This window comes from Ctenopharyngodon idella, chromosome 9 (genome assembly GCF_019924925.1).
Source record: "Ctenopharyngodon idella isolate HZGC_01 chromosome 9, HZGC01, whole genome shotgun sequence".
In the NCBI taxonomy this organism is placed as follows: Eukaryota; Metazoa; Chordata; class Actinopteri; order Cypriniformes; family Xenocyprididae; genus Ctenopharyngodon; species Ctenopharyngodon idella.
In genome coordinates, this window is record NC_067228.1 from 17,811,247 (window position 1) to 17,834,484 (window position 23,238).

Below are 23,238 nucleotides of genomic sequence, written 5' to 3' on the forward strand. Positions count from 1 at the left end.
CTTTAACTTTAATCTGGTTGTTCTCCAGTGGTGCAAGGAAAAAATCTAAACTTGAGGTTTAAAAACAATTTGATGTATCTTTATAGTTGATATATATTTATAGAAGACAAAAGCATGAACTTTTACCCAACAGACTTTTTACAGGGTAAACTTATGAGAAATTGGCCACGCAGACCATGTCAACACAACAACTTGGCTGAAGAGAGTGAGAAGTAGTACTGTATGTCATTAGCTCAGATAAATTTATTAATAATTTCTGACTTAATTATTTGATGACTTTCAAGTATAAATCGAAACGGTGAGATTCAAAATTGCCCTTTGTTGCTGAGATACCGGAAATACGATTAATGTATTTTAAACGAAGAACATAATAGATTAACCGAAGAGAAATGTCAGATAGAACCTTATAATTACAAGGTGACGAGAAGAAATAATGTATGTATTATCACGTGATTTGTATTCGTTGCCTAGCAATGATATTTGCAAACAAGTTATTACCTTGGCAACCAGTTGTGCAGTCTGGTGTCGTCCTGTACTGAGGAAATATTACATTATCGCTTGTTACTAATAATGGCGTTACCGATGCTGCCTGGAAATTCAGTCAACAGAAATGTAAGTATCTATTCAAATGGTTTGTCTGTGTTGAGGAAAAATATATTGTGAATAAAAGTTGTCTGTGTTGGTAGCTATGTTAGCGACTAGAGCGGTTTACTTTTTGGTTGATATATATATATATATATATCAACCATTAATTGCTGATGAAGAAAATTGAAACCTCATACAATAGAGTAAAAACGACAGAACAAGTGACAGGTTAAATGGATGGAAACAGATGCTGAAGGAAACATTTTACAGTGTGGAAATGCAGGATTTTCAAGAAATGATTGTACATTTTATTTTCTATTAACTATTTTCCAGCTTGGAAGAGACAAATTTCATAAATCCCAGCATTTTGATTATTCAAATGGAGTAGCCATGATGGTTGGGGCAGAGAAGCCAGGCATTGGAGGAGAACTGCTTCTGGGGCAGAGCGCAAGACCCAAATATTCACTTTTTCCAAAGAGAGAAGGCAGTGATGCTCCGGCATGGGTTGCCTTTAACAAACAGGTCTGTCATCATTATAAGGGAATATAATATACCTTTTTACTCAATGTGCAAAGTATATTAATTTCCCCCCACTATCTTCTTACCTGAAGGTCCTGTGTTTTGATGCTTATTTCCAAGAAACTGTACCTCAGAGGAGGGAAGAAAAATATAGAGTAAGAAAGTGCAAGATTTACTTCTACCTGGAGGATGACACCATACAAGTAGTGGAGCCAGAACTCAAAAACAGTGGGATCCCACAGGGTAAACTATCAAAATCAAACATATAGCATTCTGATTAATGAGAAACCAGTAAAAACATCCTGTTTAAATCCAGCTGTTCTCCTTCCATTGTAGGAACCCTGATTCGGCGCCACCGTATTCCTCTCCCAGCTCCTAACGATGATCGCTTCTACAATGTGCACCATTTTAACATCAATCAGGAAATAGTGCTCTATTCCAGGACCTTTATGATTACGGACTGTGACCCCTTCACACGTAACTTCTTGATAAAAATGGGGGTGCGCGTAAACCCTCCTGCTTCCGCACCAGCAGATCCCTATACCACCCTTCGACAAGAGGTAAGCACCACATGTCTAAACAGGACTATCAATACCCACTTCAATATTATAATGTTTCTTTCCCCCCACACAGATGGTGGAGAACATGAAGCCACTGCGGCCGTATGAAAGATTGGATACCCTGAAGCAGTTTTTGGAACATGACCGCAAAGTCCTGCGCTTCTACTGCTGCTGGGATGATACTGAGAGCATGTTTGGAGACCCCAGAGAGCTGATCTTGCATTACTTCCTGGCAGATGACACCATGGAAATTTACGAAGTTGTCCCTCCAAACTCCGGTCGAGATGCTATCCCAAAATTTCTGCACAGGGGCAAGCTTCCCAAGGTTAGTAATAAAACAGCACAGCAAAAAAAATATATTTTCTTAACATATCCTTAATATATTAAAGTAACCATGAATCAAAATGGACACATCTTGATTTTTTTATAAAATATTGTAGTATTTATCCTTGCACATTATTATTTTAAAAATTCATATGCCTGTGTAATCTTTAATCTTTAACTTACTCTTGCAACAACATCTTCTATTCTCTGATGAAGTGTTTTTTCGGAATGAGGGCGGGACAACCTGTCACTCACATGAGATCACAGCAATAGAAAAACACAACGATCTGATTAAATCCAAATGGACAAAATCAAGTCCTGTCCTAAATTTTTTCTTGTTCGATGAAGTCTTTATACTCGAAAATACATTACAATAGGGGAGAAAAGTTCACGACTTCCATTTCATGCCGACTTGAACAGATCCTGAAAAAAAGTTTCCACAAAAATATTAAGCAGCACAACTGAGCACCAAATCAGTATATTAGAATGATTCCTGAAGGATCATGTGATACTGAAGACTGGTGTAATGGCCACTGAAAATTCCCATCTTTGCCATCACAGGAATAAATTACAATTATACATTTAGAAAATGATATATTCAAAATATATTAAAATAGAAAACGGTTATTTTAAATTGTAATATTTCACAATATCTTACTGTATTTTGATCAATTCAGCATTAGTGAGTATAAGAGACTTCTTTCAAAAACATTTAAATAAACGTATAGACCCCAAGCTTATGAACGGTAGTGTATAAGCATAAGGTTTAAACTTAAAACAAGAAATCATTTTGTATGTAATACAAATTATAAAAATACTAAAGCTACAGATGTGATGATTTCAATGAGTGTGTTTGAAAAATGTGAAATTAAATGAAAATGAGTCTTTACTGTTTGTTTGACCTTTAGACGAGACTAAGTAGGTTATCAGTTCCTCTCTCCTCTTTTGCTTGGACAAATTTCTCCATCTTCCATGCCAAGCTTTTATCCAGACTGACAGGGCTGAAAGAACATCCAACTTCCCTAAAGCACTTTTCAGTTTCCTCGCTGCTTTTGTTTTTCGGTCTAAATTTATTATAAAGGAAGGATTTATTCAGTTTCTTTTTTTCTGTTGTCATGTTGTTTTGTCACACATTCTGTTGCCTTTCACTAAATGTCATCTGAAAAGGTTTGCAGGAATCCCCCAGTGAGAAAATAATAATGAGGCCATTTGCAAATTTCACTTGTCCTTCAAGTTATGAAAAAACTGCAGTTATTTTCTCTTGATTCTGCCAAACAGAATGCTCCTATTCCCAAACGTCAGCCTGGAGAAATAACAGACCGTACAGTCCTCAATGTATTTGGACCAGTTGGACAAGGAGGACGCTACATTTTAGATAGCCTCAAAGTAAGTACTGATTAAAAAATAGTCCATAGTGAACACCCCAGGAAATTCATATTATCAGTTTTTTATAAATACCATTTTTAATTAGTTTAGTAGCCAATTGTTTCAATTTTAAGGGACTAGTATGTCAATGTTTCCTTGACATTTTACAGACTGGAGCAGTAGATGAAGAATTCTATAAAGACTGTGACCTGACCATTGGAGGCGTCATTAACGCGTGGGGTCGTAGGATCATATTATGTGACTGTGACAACTTCACTAAAGAGTATTATCGCTCCAAATATGGTATTGGTGAGTTACATCATGACTCAAGTGGGTTTGGAGTAGTATTTATGCTTTGAGATATTGGCTTAACATTATATTGATTAATCTATCATATTTGTAATAGCTTTGTGTCAATGAAAATAATCTAATTCCTTACAGTCAAAGGAGTATATAGATAGCCATTTTTCATTTTATTATTTATTATATTATTTTTGATAGTATAAAAATATAAATATTTAATAATAATAATAACAATATCTAACAATAATTATTATTAGTTTGTCATATGTAGGGCCACAGGAATAATAATTATTATTAGCATTCCCACGACCCTACATAGGACAAATGGTTTGGAGAATGGATGGATTGTTGTTAATATTATTATCATTATTAGTTTTGGAGATTTTCAGAGGGAGGTCTATGACACTATCAATGACCACATGATGTCAGTATTGAGTTTCATCTGTTACTCTGAAGCTGAAATGAACTCACATTATTTTTGCTACAAACAAACTCTCTACAACTGCATCTTTTGCTCTATTGCTTTTTGCAGTGAAGTAAAAAGCAAATTTACATACCTCAACCCCTCATTCTCAGCACGCATCTCATCTGTGTGGTCTGACAAGCTGTTTATTATTTTCAAAGTCTTCCTGACATAAATCCCATGTCTCTATGAAAGACTAATGCTCCCCAGTGTGCTTTCATCCCTGTGAATAACTGTCGGAATAACACTCATTGAACAGCAGAAGACTAAAGAAGCAGAACTGATTGACACCTCAAGGTGACTCAGTTTTTGGACAGCAGATATGAGCAATGGGCAGCCTGGCCTCTTTATCTTCAAAAGCCGGGACATGAGAAGCACACGAGCTCCGTGCCAACAGTAACACAATACGGGTGCGCGTGCATCTGTCTGCCGTGGCGTTATGCCGACTGAAGAGATCATAGCATTAGTTACACATGAGCCTAATGGAGCTGGGTTGACACAGGCTCTGATGAAGCACTTGTTCGTTTTAAGAGGTTAAGAGGTTACAGATTGAATTCATATGGGTAAATGCAACTCGGAATGGCCTCACTTCCGGCGTTCCATGCTTATGTCTGCTAAAATGTGTGTGTTGGAGATGTTTTTGATGTTTTCTTCCTGTGTGGCTTCATAGAGGACTTCACACCTGTCTCATACAAGGCCCCGCCCCCTCCTAAACAAGCCAGACAGGTGCCACCCTACACTGGATTTGGATCTGAGGAAGATTCACTCTGCTCCTGTCAGGGTTTGCTGCCTAAACCTCCACAGAAAGATTTCAGGAAGCTTATGGAGAAAGACAGGTAACCAGCAGTGCTAATCTCCCTTAGGACGTCCAGAGTATATGCTTGCCTTCCATTTAAAACCATTAATAATATATCAGAACAACATGTCAGGCCCTAACTGCTTTCTGATCATTTTGACAGAAGAGTTTAGACCCTTGTCTGTCCTACTAAAGTCATCCTTCATCAGTTAAAGTGCAGCTCTTTGCATTACAGCACTAGGAAGTGGATGAACATGTGCCTTCATAAATAATCAGAGGCTCAAACACAATCTCATGATACTTCCGATGTAAAACCCGCTTTTGCAAGTCAGTTTATTATTGTACATTGTTTTTACAGTGCTTCACTTCCAAATATAGTCCCAGAACCAGTATCATGCTGCGAATTATTCTCTTGCTCAATTTGCTTTGGAAAATACATTGTCATACATTGGCAGGCATTGAGATTGAAGAGAAAAAGAAAGCTCTTCTAAATAAAGGATTCTTTTATAGATAGTAATAACCTCAAAGCAGCTAAGTGACAGGACTAAACCCACACTGAATAAGCAAGGAAACATCTTGAATGTAAGTAAGAAACCAAGACCCATCTTGATCTTGTCGGCCTGGTGAATAAATATTTAAAGAATAGTCATTACAAGTTGGAAAGAGGACAGATCTTCAGACTTTCTAGTAAAGTTAGAGAGTCCATTAGTATAATGAGCATATAAAAATGCTTGGCACAAGTATGTCAGATGCAGTTTAGTCTGTTTAGTCTATAAGGCTGTCAAGATGGAGATGGTGAGCAAACAGGTCACCAATGAGCTCATCCGTGCAGGCTGTGGCTGATGCTCACATTAGCTGTTTGTAGTTAGGATGCACATAGATTTGAGAATAGAAAAAGTTAAAAGTCAGTTTTTTAACTGATCAAAGTTTGGGGATAAATTAGCTTTTTTTCTCAACTTTAGGCAAGGTCTGGTGAGCAATGTGTTGAGATTTGTTGGGAAAATGCTGACTGACAGTCCTATCGACAAGGAACGTGTTTTTATCATATGCGTCTACCTCAGTGATGACACCATAGCAGTCTTTGAACCTCCTCAGAGAAACTCAGGTACTGCCGTCCTGTTTAAATTCAGATCTGAAAAAACCATAATGAAGATTCTGCCTAATGTTATTTCATTGTACTTGTGGTTAAGGTGTGATTGGGGGTAAGTTCTTAGAGAGAGGTCGAGTGAAGAAGCCAGGACAGGAGCTGTTTAAGAGTGAGATGTCTGAGTATTTCACAGCTCAGGATTTGTATGTGGGAGCTCGACTGGATCTGAACAGTCAGCCATTCCAGCTGCTGGATGCTGATGAATTTACATTCAACTATATGGAGCAGCATGCTGATGAGGTAACACACACAAAACAAAACATTTTTTGTCTCTTCTCTTTTCCACAACCTATTTTGATTAACTTAAAATAGTCTTTAATGAACAAATCATCCAACTTTTTGCTAAGCTGTGCCAAGATATATGTTTCTACACAGGAACTTTGAAAGCCCTATGTTTCTCAATTACTCAGTTCCCCAAGGCCAATATTGGCACCATTATCAGCAAGGTAAAATCCATCAGTGAGGAACAGCAGAAGAAAGTAAAACAGTACTTCATGATGAGCGACCCAAGCAGCACTGGCTTCATTCCATATGAGTCATTCAGGTAAGGAGCCGGCCAAAAAAATCACAAATAAAAGGTACATAACACCCTTTTCTAGCCTGCCATATAATATACAGTTATACTGAGTGAGATTTTGGACCAATTTCACTGATTTTGAGTTTTGTAGTTGGGATTACCTGCATAAATAGAACTGAATGACAAAATGTCCTGTCGCAGTCATGGCTGATTGGGGAAAAAAACGAAGAGATTTTTTATTGGTTGTTGCTGCTGCAAGACACCGTATAAGAAGCACTGACTTTTGTCATAGAAACACATATTGTCGAATAGAAGCAGTAAAGGCTAATTCACACTCCACTGACAGACATCGACCAAAGCAGACAGTCACCAGATTACAACAGGTCTACATCACTTCTCAGACATTCCAAGACCCAACAAACAATGATGCAATATGTTCAATTGGCAAAAACAAGTGCCGAATAACGCCAACAGATGCTGACAGCAGTAACACAATGATTCGACAGGTCTCAACGAATGTGCCATTGGTCGGCGTCTGTCGGTGCAGTGTGAATTGGCCTTAAAAGTAATGAGTAAAATATTTAGTCTGACATTGCGCACAAACTTAAATTCATGACTGTGTTCTTTACAGGACTCTGTTGGCAGATATGGACATTCAGTTGTCTGAACATGAGATCATGACGCTGGGTCGCAATTATTCAGTGCAGGAACAGCCAGAGGTGGACGTGGGCCTCATGCTTGCCGTGGCTCGGGATCAGCTAAAGAAAAGAAACTTTGAGAACTTCTCAGATATGATCCGTGCTTTCACACATGAGGACCGAGACAGGTAGAGATTTAGCAGGGTTTTTCATATAATCATCTTTCAATTTCAGTCTCAAATCTAACTTTTTAAAATAAATTTTCCTTGTATTTTATAGTATAAAATTTAATTTTAATATTTATTTTTATGTATTTTATGCAATTAATTCTGCAAATAGGGCTGTCAGAGACAATATTTATTCTTATGATTTATTAGTGGGATAGCGTGATGAATCTTAAATTTTGATTTTTCTGCATATATGTTTAGTTTCAAAATAGGATGGGATGGGATTTTTTTGTGCATTTAGTTCTTCTTTTAAGGAAAGGAAACAAAGTAATATGTCAAACATGTCAATTTGTTGGCTTTCTTCCCGTACCATTGATAACACATTAAAATGTGACACATTAAAACAAAATCTTTTTCTAAAAGTCTGAGACCACCACTTCTATATTGTATTTTTTCAATTTAAAATCAAAAATCTTTAAAAAATATTCACAAATCATATTACCAGTTTGAATCAAATTCTACTAATGACCTCAAAATAGTCTATCCTAATTATTTACAATGCATTTTACTTCATGTTTTTTGTTTTACATGTTACCAGATTTAAATTTTGAATACTAGATTTAGAAAATATATACCCCACTGTATTTAAACATAATCTCATAAATTAACATGTTGACTTTGTCCTAGTATACTGTATATTTCCTTGTGCATATACACTCTGTAGCAGTATATGCATATGACCAAATGTTTATAATACGAAATGAACACTGACATAAACATGCATTCATACAGAACCACAAAACCATTCCCCACTTTTCCTTAAGGATACACACTCTCATGCAGGCACTGATGTGGACCTCTAACAATCACAGTGAGGTAGAATAACCATCAATCTGCCTTAGATTGAGGGGGTGCGATTAGTTCCAGCGGTTCAAGTGAAGCATTGGAAACAGATGAAGACCTGTGGCATGTTGCAGGCAGAGGAAATAGATGAGGAAGAATGCCGACAGGTCAACGTGCTTGTCCTGTTTATGTCACACTGTGGAAAGTTTAGTTATTTTAAGATGTTCAAAATGTTCTGAAAATAATGAACCTAGAACGTCTGCAGCTGTCTGTCATGAATTTCATAAGGAGACTGTGTAATAATTTTCTAATCGATTATATACTACTATATTTTATATGTACCTTTTTTTTTAAGAAATTAATACTTTTATTCAGCAAGAATGCATTAAACTGATCAAAAGTGACAGTAAAGACAATTCTAATGTTACAAAATTATTAATATTTCAAATAAATGCTGTTCTTTTAAATCTTCTATTCATCACATTTATCAGCATTACTGTTTTTGCTGTATTTTTGATCAAATAAATGCAAGCTTGGTGAGCATAAAATATGTTTTTCAAAAACGGTAAACGTAGTGAAACGGTAGTGTGTGTGTCTGCGTATATATATAATTATATGTTTATCAAAGAATTTTCTGACACAAGTTGCTCATTAATCTTTTTGTCTCATTTCTGTCCACACAAATTGTGCTGTAGATCTGGACACCTCTCTTCTAAAGAGGCACGGATCATCTGTAAAGCCTTCCGACTGCCCCTTTCTGATGACCTACTACGAGCCCTTCTCGAGAAGTAGGGTCAACAGAGCAAAACTCTCATTTATTATCCATGAAACATTTCAACACAATGCATCCATATTTCCTGCGTCTCTCATGTTCACATCCAGGTTTCAAGACGAGTCTGAGAAGATCGACTATCACACCTTCCTATCAGGTATCAACTGGAGAGAAAACCCCACCCCTGCTGTGCTTCCAGATGTCACCGTGAAGGTGAGTTTGAACGTGGTCTGGATGCAATGATTACTATCAAGAAAAATAGTCCATTTGTTCTGTCACCAAACACATACTTTGAGACGTCATTCTTTGTCGTTTGCTAAAGCCGCCACATGCACATGAGAGTGTTTGTGTCAGGGTCCAGGCCATGGGCCCCACAAGCTTTGAGCACCTCCAAGCCTCATCTCAAGTAAATCAGCCTTGGGAAAAACCCACTCAACAACTACTCTGAAGTGGAGCTTTTATTACAGCACAGTAATTTAGCATGCCTGCTTGGAGGCTAAGCAGAACCATCTGCTCACTGACTCACAACGGCAAGACTTGCAGTTCTACAGGGTCTTCTCTGACCAGCAGGGGGAGTTAGCAGTCGATTCGTCTCTATAGTTTCTCTCTGCTGTCTTTTCTATTTTATCAGGGCTTGCAGAAGCATACATAGCGATACGATGAGATGCATTCTGGTTTTTTTTTTTGGTTTTTTTTGCTTTGCTCGTTCATTTCTCATAGCTCATTTCATGTTGTTTATTGACTGTTAAATTCGCCAGTTTCCAGCCATTTCCTGTTGCCCTCATTGAACCTAAATTAGCAGCCATCACAATGGTAAATTACCCTGCATATATCAAACACTTCTTAGTATGAAAGAAAGAAGAATATGCGCCTTCAGTGCCACACTGAAAATGTAAGGATCGATTGATCAGTCTAATTTGTCTCGTCTAGTGAACAGAGCCATGTTTTCATGTTTAGTACTTAAATTTATTTTATTTCAGTTAGTTGCCAAGGCAACATTTATCATTTTTGTTTATGTTTTCATCTTTTATTTATATTTTACTTTAGCTCAATTTCAATTAGCGAAAAGATTTTTAATAGTTTTAGGTTTAGATGACAATAAAAACACTGCTGGTATTGTTTCACCGACAAGCATTAGTTTGAGGAGAATGCGGATGCTGCGAGTTACTCTGAACAGTTATTACAGTTCATAAGTGCGTGTTGATGACTACACTAATTTATGGTAGTATGTCAGAGTATGATATACCATATTTTATCGCAGTACTACATTTACCATGGTCAAAACACACAAAACTGTCCCCCTTTTTTAATTCATTGATAATTACATTGGATATTTCAATGATATATAGACTGCTGAACTAGAAATGTCCCCGGTTTTCATTTCAGAAATCTGGTCACCTTAACATATTGAGCAATAAAAATCTTATCTGCAGCAATTCTTTTTAAAAGATGATTACAGGTCTGATTTACTGAAGCACGCAAAGTCGTTAAACATTTGTCATACATTTTTAAATAGCAAGTACAAGACATTTACCATGTGCAAAAGTCAATCCAGCCTGATAAATCTATCTCTCAGTGCGCCTTAATTTGGAGAGACATGAAATGAGAGTGCCAGCTAAACACATGTGCTCCAGGAAACTCTGCAAACTGTTTCTCAAACCCTGTCTTGCTTTTAGTTTGACGCAGACTGGAGGGGAGAAGCTGCAGACCCTGCAGTTAAAACCATCAACTACTCACTCTTGCTGGAGGATGTCTTTGGCAGCGCTACAAACATTAATGACAGCTGAGAACGGCCTGATGGGATCCTCAATATCATGAGAAAAGTAAAGAAATCTGCTTGACTTTGTGTTATGCACTGATTAAATTCACATTGTTGCACGTTGTTGTTTCTGCTGTGCTGCATGAATGTCATAATACCGTTTATGTGTATTTTTTATTTGACTTAAAATCAAAAACATGCTGGAATGAGAGAGCTGTTTGGAAGTGCCTAATGTGCCTTGGGACCAAGCGTGGAGCAGTTAAAAATACGAGCCGCTAAATCAAGCCATATTTCATATACAGGCAAACAGACATGCACATTTGCCGTGATTGTGTGGATAAAGCCGTCAATATAATATGACAACATGCCATGGCTATACGAGAGAAAATAACTGCCTGCTATTCAGTACCCAAATTCACATTTCCCAAAATCCTTTTCATGATTTAGTGAAAGGAAAGCGATTGTTTTGTCCGTGGTAAAAAGGTCTAACATCCTCATTTTATAACCTGCACTGACTGTTCACACTCTGATTTGGCATATTATGCAATTGATAAATGCTGATGCTGTATATAAAAAGACAGGTTGAGCATGTCTGTAATCAGAGCTTTTGCGTTCAAGGCCTCAGTTCCTGGCCAAGACAGAAGAAGTGCATTACATCACACCGGTATTATCAAGTCTTCATTCCTAGCTTTCACACTTACTAAAATATTAGCCTCATGAGTTAGCAGGCTTCTGTCTGAAACACAAAGGCTGACACATCTAGGACATATTTAGCCTGGCTCCAGTGAATGGGGAATGAGGCCACACTTTGACATCCTAGAATGCAACAATGACCCCGCTTACATCTGGTATTAACATCCATTTCTGTGGTCAGCATTAAGTACAGGTATAAAATTGGGTCCAAATTGTTTTGGGATCTGATCACTCAAACCACATTCTGAAGTAGTCAAAAATCATGTGACCACATTGTATTTTTAGTGTAAATGTTAATGTGTGTCAGGCAACAACAAGGAATTGCCAGATATTGTCTGTAAAACAAAGTCTGGTAAATGAATAAATGTAGATCATGTTTAAGCATACACATTCATTTAATACAGGTGCTCAACTAAAATAACTATAAGCATGAAGACTAAAATTCTCATATCACCAATGTCAGCTGTAAAATATTACCTTAATATTATCAATGTGGTTGATTTAATTTCTGACTGAAGCATCAAAACATATGTCACTGAGCAGTTGAAATCATCAAAATAAGATATATTGTGTTAACAATGAAAAAATTCCACATATAATATGATCTTTACTGCCAGAATTTTCTTCCCGGATATCAATATTACATCAAGGTGACATTAACGATATTTCAGCAAAAATTTTGCTGGTAAAAAAGGTGAATTTTCCATGGTCACTTTCAAACCAAGCAGCTTTCTGTTGGTCAGCACGGTGAACCAACTTGAACACGAGCGAAATCGGCATGTGGAACTTTTTCATCCTCACGCTAAACTGCCGAGCTTCTGGATTCCTTTTGAAATGACTGAATTTCGTCCACGACTAAGGGTAAATGTGACCACACTTTAAGTCTTTTTTGTGGCATAGTACGTCCACGGAGCCCCTAGACTACAAATTATTGAGATGTGCAATGTTAGTAGAAATTATTAATAAACTTGCACAATTCACTCAAAGCAAACTGAGGTGAGTGTCATGCTTCATAGTAGTAAGAACCTATGGATCACCCGCTACAGGCTTTATACAGCCTTTCAGAGCCATTCACCATTTTAATGTTTCCTGGCTCTTGTTTAACTGATGTTTATTCAGTCTCTAGTCGAGTCTGCTTAAGTTTCTGTACAGGAAAATGTAATAAAAGTCTCTGGTGCAAAAGATCTCCAATGAACTTTTTAAAGGTCTATTGGTGGTTGCTAAACATTCTAATTATTGTATTATAGTCAAAGCCAGTCATATTGCTTTTGTTATTAATTCGTTAGCAAATACTTTCTTATCCAAAATGACTTACTTACTGAAGAGACAGATCTGAACCAACAGATTTAACCACTAAACTGCCACTAAACCATGGTAGATATTGTAGAACATTACAGTGTTTTTTTTTCTTTCTTTTTTCAATTGTTAAAATACATATATCTGAAATTAATATGAAGAGACAACAATAATTATGCCATTTGTAGGTTGGTTTCTCCAAAAATTGGCAAAACACATTGTGGCTTTGTGGTGGCATCAAAACATTGCTGTTTGTTTGAGCACTGAGCAGCCAGACGCAGCAACAGCCCCTCAGCCAATGGCATACATTTGGGGTGGGGCTACTTGTTTAACTGACCAATGACAGACGGGGAGTGTTTAGAGAAACCTATCTGAAATCAGTCATACATTTTGCATGGAAACAGTAGTGATCCACAAATTATACACTTCAGCTTTAAGAATATAAAATTTCACTGGCTTCCAACAAAAATGAAATTCTGCCAGTTTTAGTGTGTTGCAGTCTTATATTACCAATCTTGCCATTTCATATTAAAATCCTTTTAACATTACTAATAAAGAAATTTATGCACAATATCAACTTTAATACATGACTCCTTTGGGTTCACAGTGAACAAGAGAACCTCATAAAATTTTAATTATCTCCTCGTAAAAACTACACCCATGTGACCCATATCATTACTTAGTCTGAAATGGCAGTGGACAAAATTACTTTTTTTAATAGCATCTGATCTGTGACGAGCAGTGACTTCTTTAACCAGATATGCTGAGTGCTAATCTTTTGCTTCAAAAGTTTTGTTTCATCTAAGAGAACATATCACTTACAGCAACTGCCTACAAAAGACAACACAATTAAATGAGATTGTCCTTCTTATTTTTCAGATGGGTTTTCATTTATTAGAAAAAGCTGCAGAAACTGGACGGTCATTTTGCCTTGTCCTTTCCCCAGCTAGACTTGACAATGCCTACAGGAATTGGCACCAGGATAGTAAACAGGCAGAATTGTCTTTTTTAGGAGGCCAGTTGCCTCCTCAGGTACACATAGGGAAACAGTTAAATTCTCCTGTTTTGCCTTTAGATGGTCTTCTTTTTTGCACTGACATGATGGACACCACTCTCCTGGCTAATTCATACAGAAATCTTAATCACGCTTGAATTCTATCTGTATTTTCCTGTTATTTCCTTGCAAAGTACTTACTTCAGTAGGTATGTTTTTCCCTGCCAAACCTGGTACAGTGATCATTGTAAGGTTGTCTTTGGCAAGTATTATTTTAAATAGCTAGAGGAAGACAAGTTTTTCTACACTGGCTGTAAATTAGAACTATGGACTATTTTCATCCAGGTCAGCATTCCCGGCGGAGCTCATTTCTGGAAGACAGTGCGACAGCATGCATTGCTTCAATATAAATCACCCAAAATTATGAGACCTTTTCGTCATGTAGCTTGAAATGAGACTTCATGATCAAATCCTGAGCTTGAAAACTTTGGCTCACTTTGTGTTCTTCACTTGACAAGCTGCTTTGCAACTCTCTTGTGGGTAAAAATAAAAGCCAATTTCAGTTGACAGGGAGACACATATGAATATGTGGATGAAATTCATGGATAAATACTGTCATGTAAGAAGACATCAAGGCAGGCAAACACAATGTCTTTCAAAAATACTCACCCCCTTTTGTCCTTTTAGAAAATTTCAGTTCATCAGTATAAAGGTTTGAATACAATAATAGCGTATTAGACAAATGCAGACAAGTAAATCACTTGATATGATACTTGTGCCACATGAAATTGCAAAATGGAACTTGAAAGAATAGTTGAGTGTTGAAAGACTACAGATGCTCACGGATACAATAAAAATATGATGGACATGAGAAGGGCTCATTTCCAGGATGGGAAGCTTTTGGAGGAAATCTCTGCTAAGGCTATTTTGCTCTCGCTGACAGACCAGGTCAACTCCAGTCTTCATTTGTCTCGCAGTCATAGAAACGATTCAGAGAAATGATTTATTTTTACTTTATGCATGTGTATATGTGCGCCTCACTAAAATACCCAGCTAGTGGCCATGTAACTCAACCCTGTTGTCATGATCAGCCCACTTTGGATTAACATTGCGCTAATCTACTTCAATTCAGATTTGCAGTGTGTGAACAGGAGTCGCTGGTTGTTAATGATGGTGCTGTCAAGGGGTCGACAGATAGAAGGTGAAAACATTTGTGAGGTCACACCAAGTCTTGCAGGTAATTTATGTTGAGTCAACTTTTGACCTCCTGAGTTTTTAGCACAGTGTTTATTTCTCAAGAGGATCCCAACTTTGCATGATGATAATCACATTTTTTTGGCTGCATTTCTTATGTAAAATTGTATGTAGTCATTATTTGCGTTTTTTCTTTATTTAGTTATTTTTGCCTTGTTCATTTTCTAGGTGTATGCGAGAAGCTTCAAACTGAGTTATTTTTAAATAGGTTTTTTTTTTTTTTTTCCCCAAACTTCACATTATGGAAACCACTGGATAAAATTGGTAAGATCTGACAATCAGATATTGTCAAGCCACAAACCTTCAGTTCCCTTTCGGATGAAGTCCATATCTCAAATGTTTCTCCCTCTAGTGCCAATATTTGCAGTAATTTAATTTCAACTGCCTCCTCCACCATGATCTTTAAGGGACATTTTTGGCCACAGGAAGACAAACTTTGAGAAAAACAGAAATGTTTGCTGGATTCTCTCCATGCAGGAGATGTGAAATAGCAATTATGCGTTCATTGGGAACTCATAATTGCACATCTGTTTTTTATTTTATATTCCAAGAATACAGTTATGTGCTTTGCATTTGAATGCTATTTCTTCGCATTTTGTAAGAATTTCAAGACTCACGCTAGCATATAAAGATGTGAATTTAACACAGCAATTGTCATTCCCCCTTTTTAGCTGTTCTCGATGTAGAGAAAATTGTTTTTCTTTTCCATTTTCCTACAACATATAACTACATACATACTTCAAAATAGCTTCCAGCTGAATTGAGTTACACCTCCCAAGTCTCAAGGAAGACAGCAAGAAACCCAGCAGACCAATTGTTTTTAAGTAAACTAACTCCGCTAACAGTTTTATAACCTGGACCTCATAAAAGAGGGCCAGACTTTTGGTCAAGTCCTCTGATTTTGCTGGAATCCCCATTTGCTTGTCGTTGTGGCATCTGGGGGCGAGTATGTGTGTGTCCCTAAGGTGATATACGACTGCTTTGTCACGTTCCACATCTGACAACCATCCCAAGATGTACATCATCCATCCTTTTCCCTTTTCCATGTGATTCCTCAATAAAAGAGGGGGTGTGAATGTCGAAGCGGAGGGGAGGGGAGCTGAGAGGGAGGGGAAGGAATCAGAGCTCACACACAATCGGCATGCGTGAGAGAGAGTAAAAGAGAAACAGAGAGAGGGGAGAGAGCAAGTGGATGAGGGAGAGGGAGAGATCTAAAGGCAATTGTTGCTTAAGAAATTTCATTTCTGTCCTAGAGGAGCCAGCTGGGAATTTGGATATTGCAGGTTAAACAGCACCAGGCAGAAGGTAAGACCACCAGCGTTGTAAAGGTGACCGGGTCATCAGAGTTACTTTTTACTGGTTGCAAGGTTATCACTGTACATTAGTGTTTTACTGTTTGTCTTGTTTCAGCAGCGCGTACATTACTAAGTATACTATTTATATTTATGACATAAATGATATATATATGTACGTGTGTGATTTCTTAGCCAGAATTGACAAGCAAACTAAGGTCATCGATCTACCTCACAAATGCATGAGTCCAGTTTTTGTGTGATGTTTCTTAGTTCAGAGTGACGGTGCATATTAATTAGATTAGATCAAATACGTAGTGATTTTTCTCAGAGTGACTCATAGCCGAAGTAAGACGGCTATGTTAAATATGATGAGGCTCACCTAATGTGTGCTGAGGGAGATCGGTTGCTAAGGTACGTCATCAGCATTATATTGAGAATTCAGTCCCTGTCTGTGCAAGACAAGCAGCTAAGCCAGAGGTCGTTAGCCGAGCGCACCAGATGAGAAATCATAGATATTCTGAGGATTGAGCTCGTGGAAGAGGTTAGCTAGAACACACTTCCCCCGAGATGTTAGATGTAAAAGCTGCCAATGTAAACCAGTGTTATGTGTGCAACTCATTCATAATCAATACTATGCAATAGTCCTTTGACGACTTAAGTATTAAAGGCACAATATGTACGATTTTTGGATTAAAATATCCAAAAACCACTAGAATAATTTTATATATTTTGTTGACTTGTGTACTTACATTATCCCAAATGTTTTTAAGACTGTTTAAATCCAGAGAAATAAGCAATTTTAACCAGGACACGGACCGTGTCGGTCCGTTGCCTATCCATGACATCATACCCGCGTTACCCCCGATTTCTTTGTTTTATTTTGTAGAAATCATGGAAACACCAAAGACGCTTTAATATATTATGTGTTTTATTAGACAGGTGAGCAACTGTTTGGATACATTCATTGACAGAAAACTAATCATGTTATATAGCTCAACACAGTAAGTCTTATTGTTTAAATCTCATTATCTTGATTTACAGCGAGTACCATGTTTTACCATGCCTAATATCGATCTAGCTTATTGCAGTGTGCAACAATTGACCCTTCGCCGGGAGTTTGATTGACAAGCGATCTAACCAATCATAACGCCGAATCCGCCATTTTGTCCGACAAAGCAGTCAGGAGTTAGAAGATTAACCTCGGGTGGACTTGAACTTGAAAAATGGTGTGTATTGACGTCTTTCCGCGTTTGAAACAATATTCTTTCTCATGTTTATTTGATGCTATAAATTAACTAGTAGGAAGAGATGATCGGTTCACGAGCCGCTTGAGCTGGCGCTACAGCAATCTGTCACGACACATTAAAGAGCCACAAAACGGTTTTTATTGTTCGAATTTCTTAAAAAATTACAGAATTTGAAAGCTGGGACTTTGTTTCATATCATAAGTAACCTGCTCTGTCTTGTCTGTCGACGTGTTGTCCGTGTCCTCTTTGCTTCGCGATGTATTTTTCACTCTGTGGCGTGAGAGCGCCAGGGCTTGTCGGATAAAGCAACAGTAACGAAGGGGGGCGGGTCTTTGCGAAGGGTCAATTGTCTCATAGTAGCCACCGAGCAAACGCACAGAGTAGCATTATAACAGCTTTCAACACACAAATGTGTCTAATATGATAAAACACTGCTGCAATATCCCGCATACGCATGACCGGAAGAAGCGAAAGCGCTCGTCTGTGACATAATAAAAGTTCCGCTGCTCTTGGGCCGTGTCGCGCTTGTCTCTCATTAGCAATCGCCCCACTGGCCTCGCTCAATTCCAACGGCTTTCAGCCACACCCTGCTTCATACTACAGTAATGTTAATAAATCTTTAATACATTAGCTCATCAATGAATATGATTTCTGACTGAGTCTTGTTGGATTCTTTTCCACCGGCTGAAGACAACAACTCCGATGATTCCCTGAAATCAAGGCATCATCAAGCTACGCCTTTGTTTTGAATAAGCGATCTCTAGTGGCAAAAAATTACATATTGTGCCTTTAAAGCCTGGGGTATTTTCAGAAGATGACGACAGCCATCAATTTGCACATCACATTAAAGCGGGAAGGTTAACAGGACAACATATCAGGGTCTCTAATTAATTTAGCTGGAAACCCCACCACAGCTTTGCTATGCGCAGACCCTTTCATCCTTTAGCATTCCAATCAGACCGGCGCTTTTCTGAGAAGCTAAATGTAAAGCTAACATTAGTTTAGCAATGGCTCACATGGTGCCCTAGCTATTGGCAACAAGCTACGTTCAAATCCATTGTGTTTGTCTTATCTTTATCACAGGGGATATATTTAGTGTGGGGTTTAGCTCTGGAGACGCGGGTTACTGGCGTCTGTGTGTGGTGGCAGTGCCCCTGGCATGCTGCTTGGTTTGCAGATGGGCATGGGAGGAGGGCTGTGGGGTGATCCCTGCAGGAATCTGCCCTTTGGTTTATTAAAAGCCGTTCAAACAATAGGGTGCTAAACAAGCAGAAAACAGTGACGTAACCCCTTCGCCTGAGGAGGGGGTTTGGGCATGTCAATGTGACTGAGAAGACAATTCTGCTTATTGGCAAATACTAGGCGACCACACGCCTCACTCAACAACTGTGGACTCAGCTGCTGTCAGACCCTTCTGAAGTTTTGATATCCTTGTTAAAGTACTCAAGCAATGGAATGAAATATGAGTGATTCACAGAAAACATGAAGTGATTTACGTTTTTTTTATCTTGTATAACCAACAAATATACTTAATTATAATTATACAACAGTTGAGTGGTGGGGATTTTTCAGTGATTCTTTCTACACGTTACATCATTATGCCAGTAAGTGGTGACAAGTTTTTTAGTCACTGAGTCATTTATTGTATCAATTCGTTCAAAATGCTTATTCATTCAGGAACGAATATATTACTTTCCCTACTAGTTGGAAAAAAAAAAAACATACGTGAAAAGAGTAGTCCGAATTCATAGTATTCATAAAACAGTAGGTTGAAAGTACCGGGATGACCTACTACTTCTGGCAAGATTTTGAAGTTCGCACCTCTGACGGACACTTTACTAATTGTGAATGGCAGTGCAGCCATGCAACTGACAGTGTAAGTCACATGGAAAAAGACAACATGGTGGATGTAGTACATTCGGATTTCATTCATACTATACAGAATATACAGTATAATATAATATATAAGTAATTTTAAAGTAATTTTAACGGTCGCGAAGTAAGTACATACTCAGACAGTTTGAGGACCCAGCTGGTGACTTTATAAATAAGTCAGTGAATCACTTACTCAATCGATTCGTTCAAAAAAAAAAAAAAAGATTAATTCAGGAATGTGACTACTGTGTGCTTCTCTGAGACGCACAATTCTGCGTTGACTTCTTTTGGAAGTATTTTCTAATATCCAGTATTCTGTCTAAAATAAGATACTCACTATTAACAGCTTGTTCATTGAACTGTTATATAACAGCAATATTATTATTGCTTTTATACAACATTATTGCTTAATCATTATGATTAAATGTTCTCCCAATACAATTATTTTCTCAGCATAGTTTGGTTTGAAGGCATTAGACAACTTTGACATGGATTACTTTAAAAATTGAGCTCTAACTTCAAATAAGCCTATTTCTACACAACAATGTTGGGGAAGCTATAACTAATAATGTGGATTCATTTGTCTCAATCCACATAATCCAAGCCCTTAAAATGACAGTCTGCTTTATCTTAAGCAGAAACAGCAGCAAGGGTTAGAACAGGAGACAGAGACTGAGATATCAAGAGCTGACCCGTGATCCCCTGAGTTCTTTCAATGTCTGCAAAGAACAACAACCATGTGAAGATGCCCTGACATGAAAAGCTTATGGTGTTTCCATTGCACTTTATACTTTCTAAATGAAATTTCTAAACTTTGATAAGGTGAGAAGCAACACTGAATAGTGTGCAACGACTCCGGGCTATACGGCCCCTAACCTGTGGCTGCTTTTGAATGTCAGGAATTTCACAGTCCTAATGGTGCAGACGCCGAGGCCCCTCTCCAGGCTTGCCACGGCCTGAGAGGATCAGCCACGATCAAATAATCCATACTCTATTTCCACAACCACCAGTGCTGTGCCTAGGGACAGTTCATTCCAGGGGTCTGCTCCCTAAGTGGCGTCATAGCCACTGACGGGACTCCCGGTTAGGACACAGTCCCTAGGCGAGCAGTCTGGGTCTGAGAGTCTAGTGCAACTGGATTCTGGCATGTCTCACCCAGTCCTGGCTCCTGCCTTCCTCTTAAATTTGTTTATAGTTTTTTTCTTCCTGTGGGATAATATTTGGCAGTTAGTGAGTGAATATGAAAAATACCCTGTTTTACATCTAGCAACTTGGAAATATTAAAGGATAGTTCACTCAAAATCATTTACTCACCCTTATGTCATTCCAATGACTTTCTTCTATAAAACTCAAAAGAAGATATTTTGAAGAATGTTTCAACTGTTTTTATCCAAACAATAAAAGTCATTGAAGTTCAAAACAACACTGACTTTTACTGTATGGGCAAAAACACTTTTTTCATTCTTCAAAATCTTCTTTTGTGTTCTGCACAAAGAAAACCATATCAGCTTGGAGTGACATGAGGGTGAGTAAATGCAAAAGCTGTATATATACCAATATGGTTCACATGTATTACTTATGCATGGAAGAAACCACAATGCAAAATATGTCCCACCTTTACAGAGCCAATCACCAATTGGTAAAGTTATCCCAGCTGCCATTTGAAGCTCCAGCTGTCATAAAAACAGTCAAGAGTCATGATACTCGTGCTTAGGACTGCACATATGCATTTGCTGGACCAAATATACGCCTTTATAAAGTCATTTAAGCATAAAAAACAACATAATGAGACATTTCATGTCAGATTTTGTTGCTGATTTGAAATGGGTTTTTTTTATTTTTTTAAATGATAGTTTTTAAGATTTTGGTATTTCCCCATTCAAATAGACAGAGGTTGGTCTTGTATGCCTGAAATAGCTGCCTGGAGTCATTAATTGACCACTAAGTGAACTGACTTTCCCAGGGACTTTCATTTTTAGACATTTACAATGAATCATACTGTGGAGGGAAAAATATTTGGATTAAACACTTAAGTTTAGACACCTCCAAAAAATGTCTATGTTGAGAAAAATAAGTTCTCGTCTTTGAAAAAAAAAAAAAAAATCTAATTAAAGCAAACATTCAAGTACAGCTTGCATCGGATAGTTGCTAGGTCAGATCCCTGCATGTCAAAGCTAATTTTCCTAGTCTATAAACTCAAAAATTTCAGTTTACAAATTGAAAAAGGAGATTGGAAGCCAGAGAGGGAAACATTTCCTCAGGTCAAAGGTGGACAGATGTGATGGAACGTCATCTCAGATGGAGAGGATTGTAAGTCCTTCTGTGTTTGTAGATACACTGGGCTTTATAAATCTACAGGCTGAAGCAGGTGTGGACGCTGTAATGGTCAACATCACCTTATACTGAATACTAGGGAGCAATACACCCACAACTACCCCTACAGCACTAGAAGCCTTTAACTGGTGAAGCTGCCATGGATGGTTGCGCCATGAGGTCACCGTCTCATTGTTTATGAACTAAATTGGATCTGTAGTTATCTTTTGAGCTGGGGTGTCTACACTGCATTGTTAAGGCCCATTACAGTGACTACAGATTAGTACGGCAGACGCTCTCGACCATGTTTGAATGTCAACAGTCGTGCCTGGGCATGAGGAAGATGAAGATGGCGGCTGGTATGCCGATATTAAATAAATGTATCCGAAGCATCCGAGTTAAGAACAGACTGTGATGTGTGCTTGTGTAAACCCAGCAACACATGCTCTCCGGTGCAGTTAAACATTTCAGGGAGTATTTATTTAAACAGGCAAATTGATACCTAAAATCCTTACACAAGGAATGCTAAAGTTAAATGAGTCGCTCTGGTAAGAAAAACACAAGGAGAAGGTTTTAAATTAGCCTGATGTGTTTGTGATTTCGGAGCAATTGCGGGTTTCGAAATAAAATTTGAAAGAGGTTTAGACATAATGCAAGACATTGTTGTAGTGAATGATAATTTCCTCTCTGTCTGATCCAGGTTTTTGGAGTCAGTTACCCTAAGGGCTCTGCTACTCCTTCTCCCCCTCATTACACCAAACCTTTTAGCAGTCGTGGCTCGGTGAATTTAACTGCCGCACACAAAACATTGTCATGAGGACTGTAAAGCACTAAGCTCATGAAAAAATAAGTGTATGTGTACCTAAGTTGGCAATTGTTTCACTGTCATGAGAGAACTTGCGCGGAGACTTATTTCTTTTTATGAAAAATTCATTTCTGGGGAAATTTGCTCCAGGCTGTTTATTAATATATTAGGTTTCTTCACTGTGTAATAAAAACACCATGTTTTTTCAGTGTTGGGATTGTTAGAATAACAGTACAGCGGTCTGCCAGAACTCCTCATACATCACAACCCACTTATTCCTGGCTGGAAACATGGCAGCAATCACCTTAACCAGCTGGCAGAGGCACAACTGACGTCTGTCTCGGGTCATCTGTCACTGACGGGTTCTCACGCAGACAAACTCCCACTCTCCCTTACTCTGCACCTTAGCTCACCTGCCTAGTCCCTCCAATAACAACATAAAACAGCTCCGCTAACAGGGCGTAACATGCGAAACATTACCTGATATCGCGCTCTTGGGTGGGTGTCTTTTCTGCAGCTTGCATCCTGCACTAACCATGGTTACTTTCTTTACCCACAGATACATACAGGCCACTCAAGGGGATGGCTGAGTTTAAAGAGAACGCTCACTACACGTTTCGGTTCACGTATGTGGCATCAACAACACAGTGGAGACCTCTTCGTTGTCTTCTGTAGGAGACAGTCAAGCTTTCTTTTGTTTTACCTGTG

General features: G+C 38.1%; 1 protein-coding gene across 1 annotated transcript; it reads left to right on the forward strand.

The window, feature by feature from the left end:
• The first annotated feature begins 90 nt into the window (after positions 1-90).
• Positions 91-23,223, forward strand: efhc2 (EF-hand domain (C-terminal) containing 2). Its single transcript, XM_051904974.1, has 16 exons — positions 91-612; positions 919-1,107; positions 1,197-1,347; positions 1,441-1,664; positions 1,738-1,989; positions 3,267-3,374; positions 3,524-3,662; positions 4,790-4,955; positions 5,878-6,020; positions 6,106-6,302; positions 6,473-6,606; positions 7,211-7,405; positions 8,923-9,015; positions 9,110-9,212; positions 10,676-10,822; positions 23,090-23,223. The coding sequence occupies exons 1-15, from the start codon at positions 571-573 to the stop codon at positions 10,784-10,786; spliced, it is 2,247 nt and encodes a 748-aa protein (XP_051760934.1). The 5' UTR covers positions 91-570; the 3' UTR covers positions 10,787-10,822; positions 23,090-23,223.
• The last annotated feature ends 15 nt before the right edge of the window (positions 23,224-23,238 follow it).

Bases quoted from the DNA above. Each gene is read 5' to 3' on its own strand.
- efhc2 (XM_051904974.1), top strand. From the start codon at position 571: ATGGCGTTACCGATGCTGCCTGGAAATTCAGTCAACAGAAAT. The intron at 1,990-3,266 runs GTTAGTAATAAA...TCTGCCAAACAG, and splicing joins ACAGGGGCAAGCTTCCCAAG to AATGCTCCTATTCCCAAACG. The intron at 4,956-5,877 runs GTAACCAGCAGT...TCTCAACTTTAG, and splicing joins AAGCTTATGGAGAAAGACAG to GCAAGGTCTGGTGAGCAATG.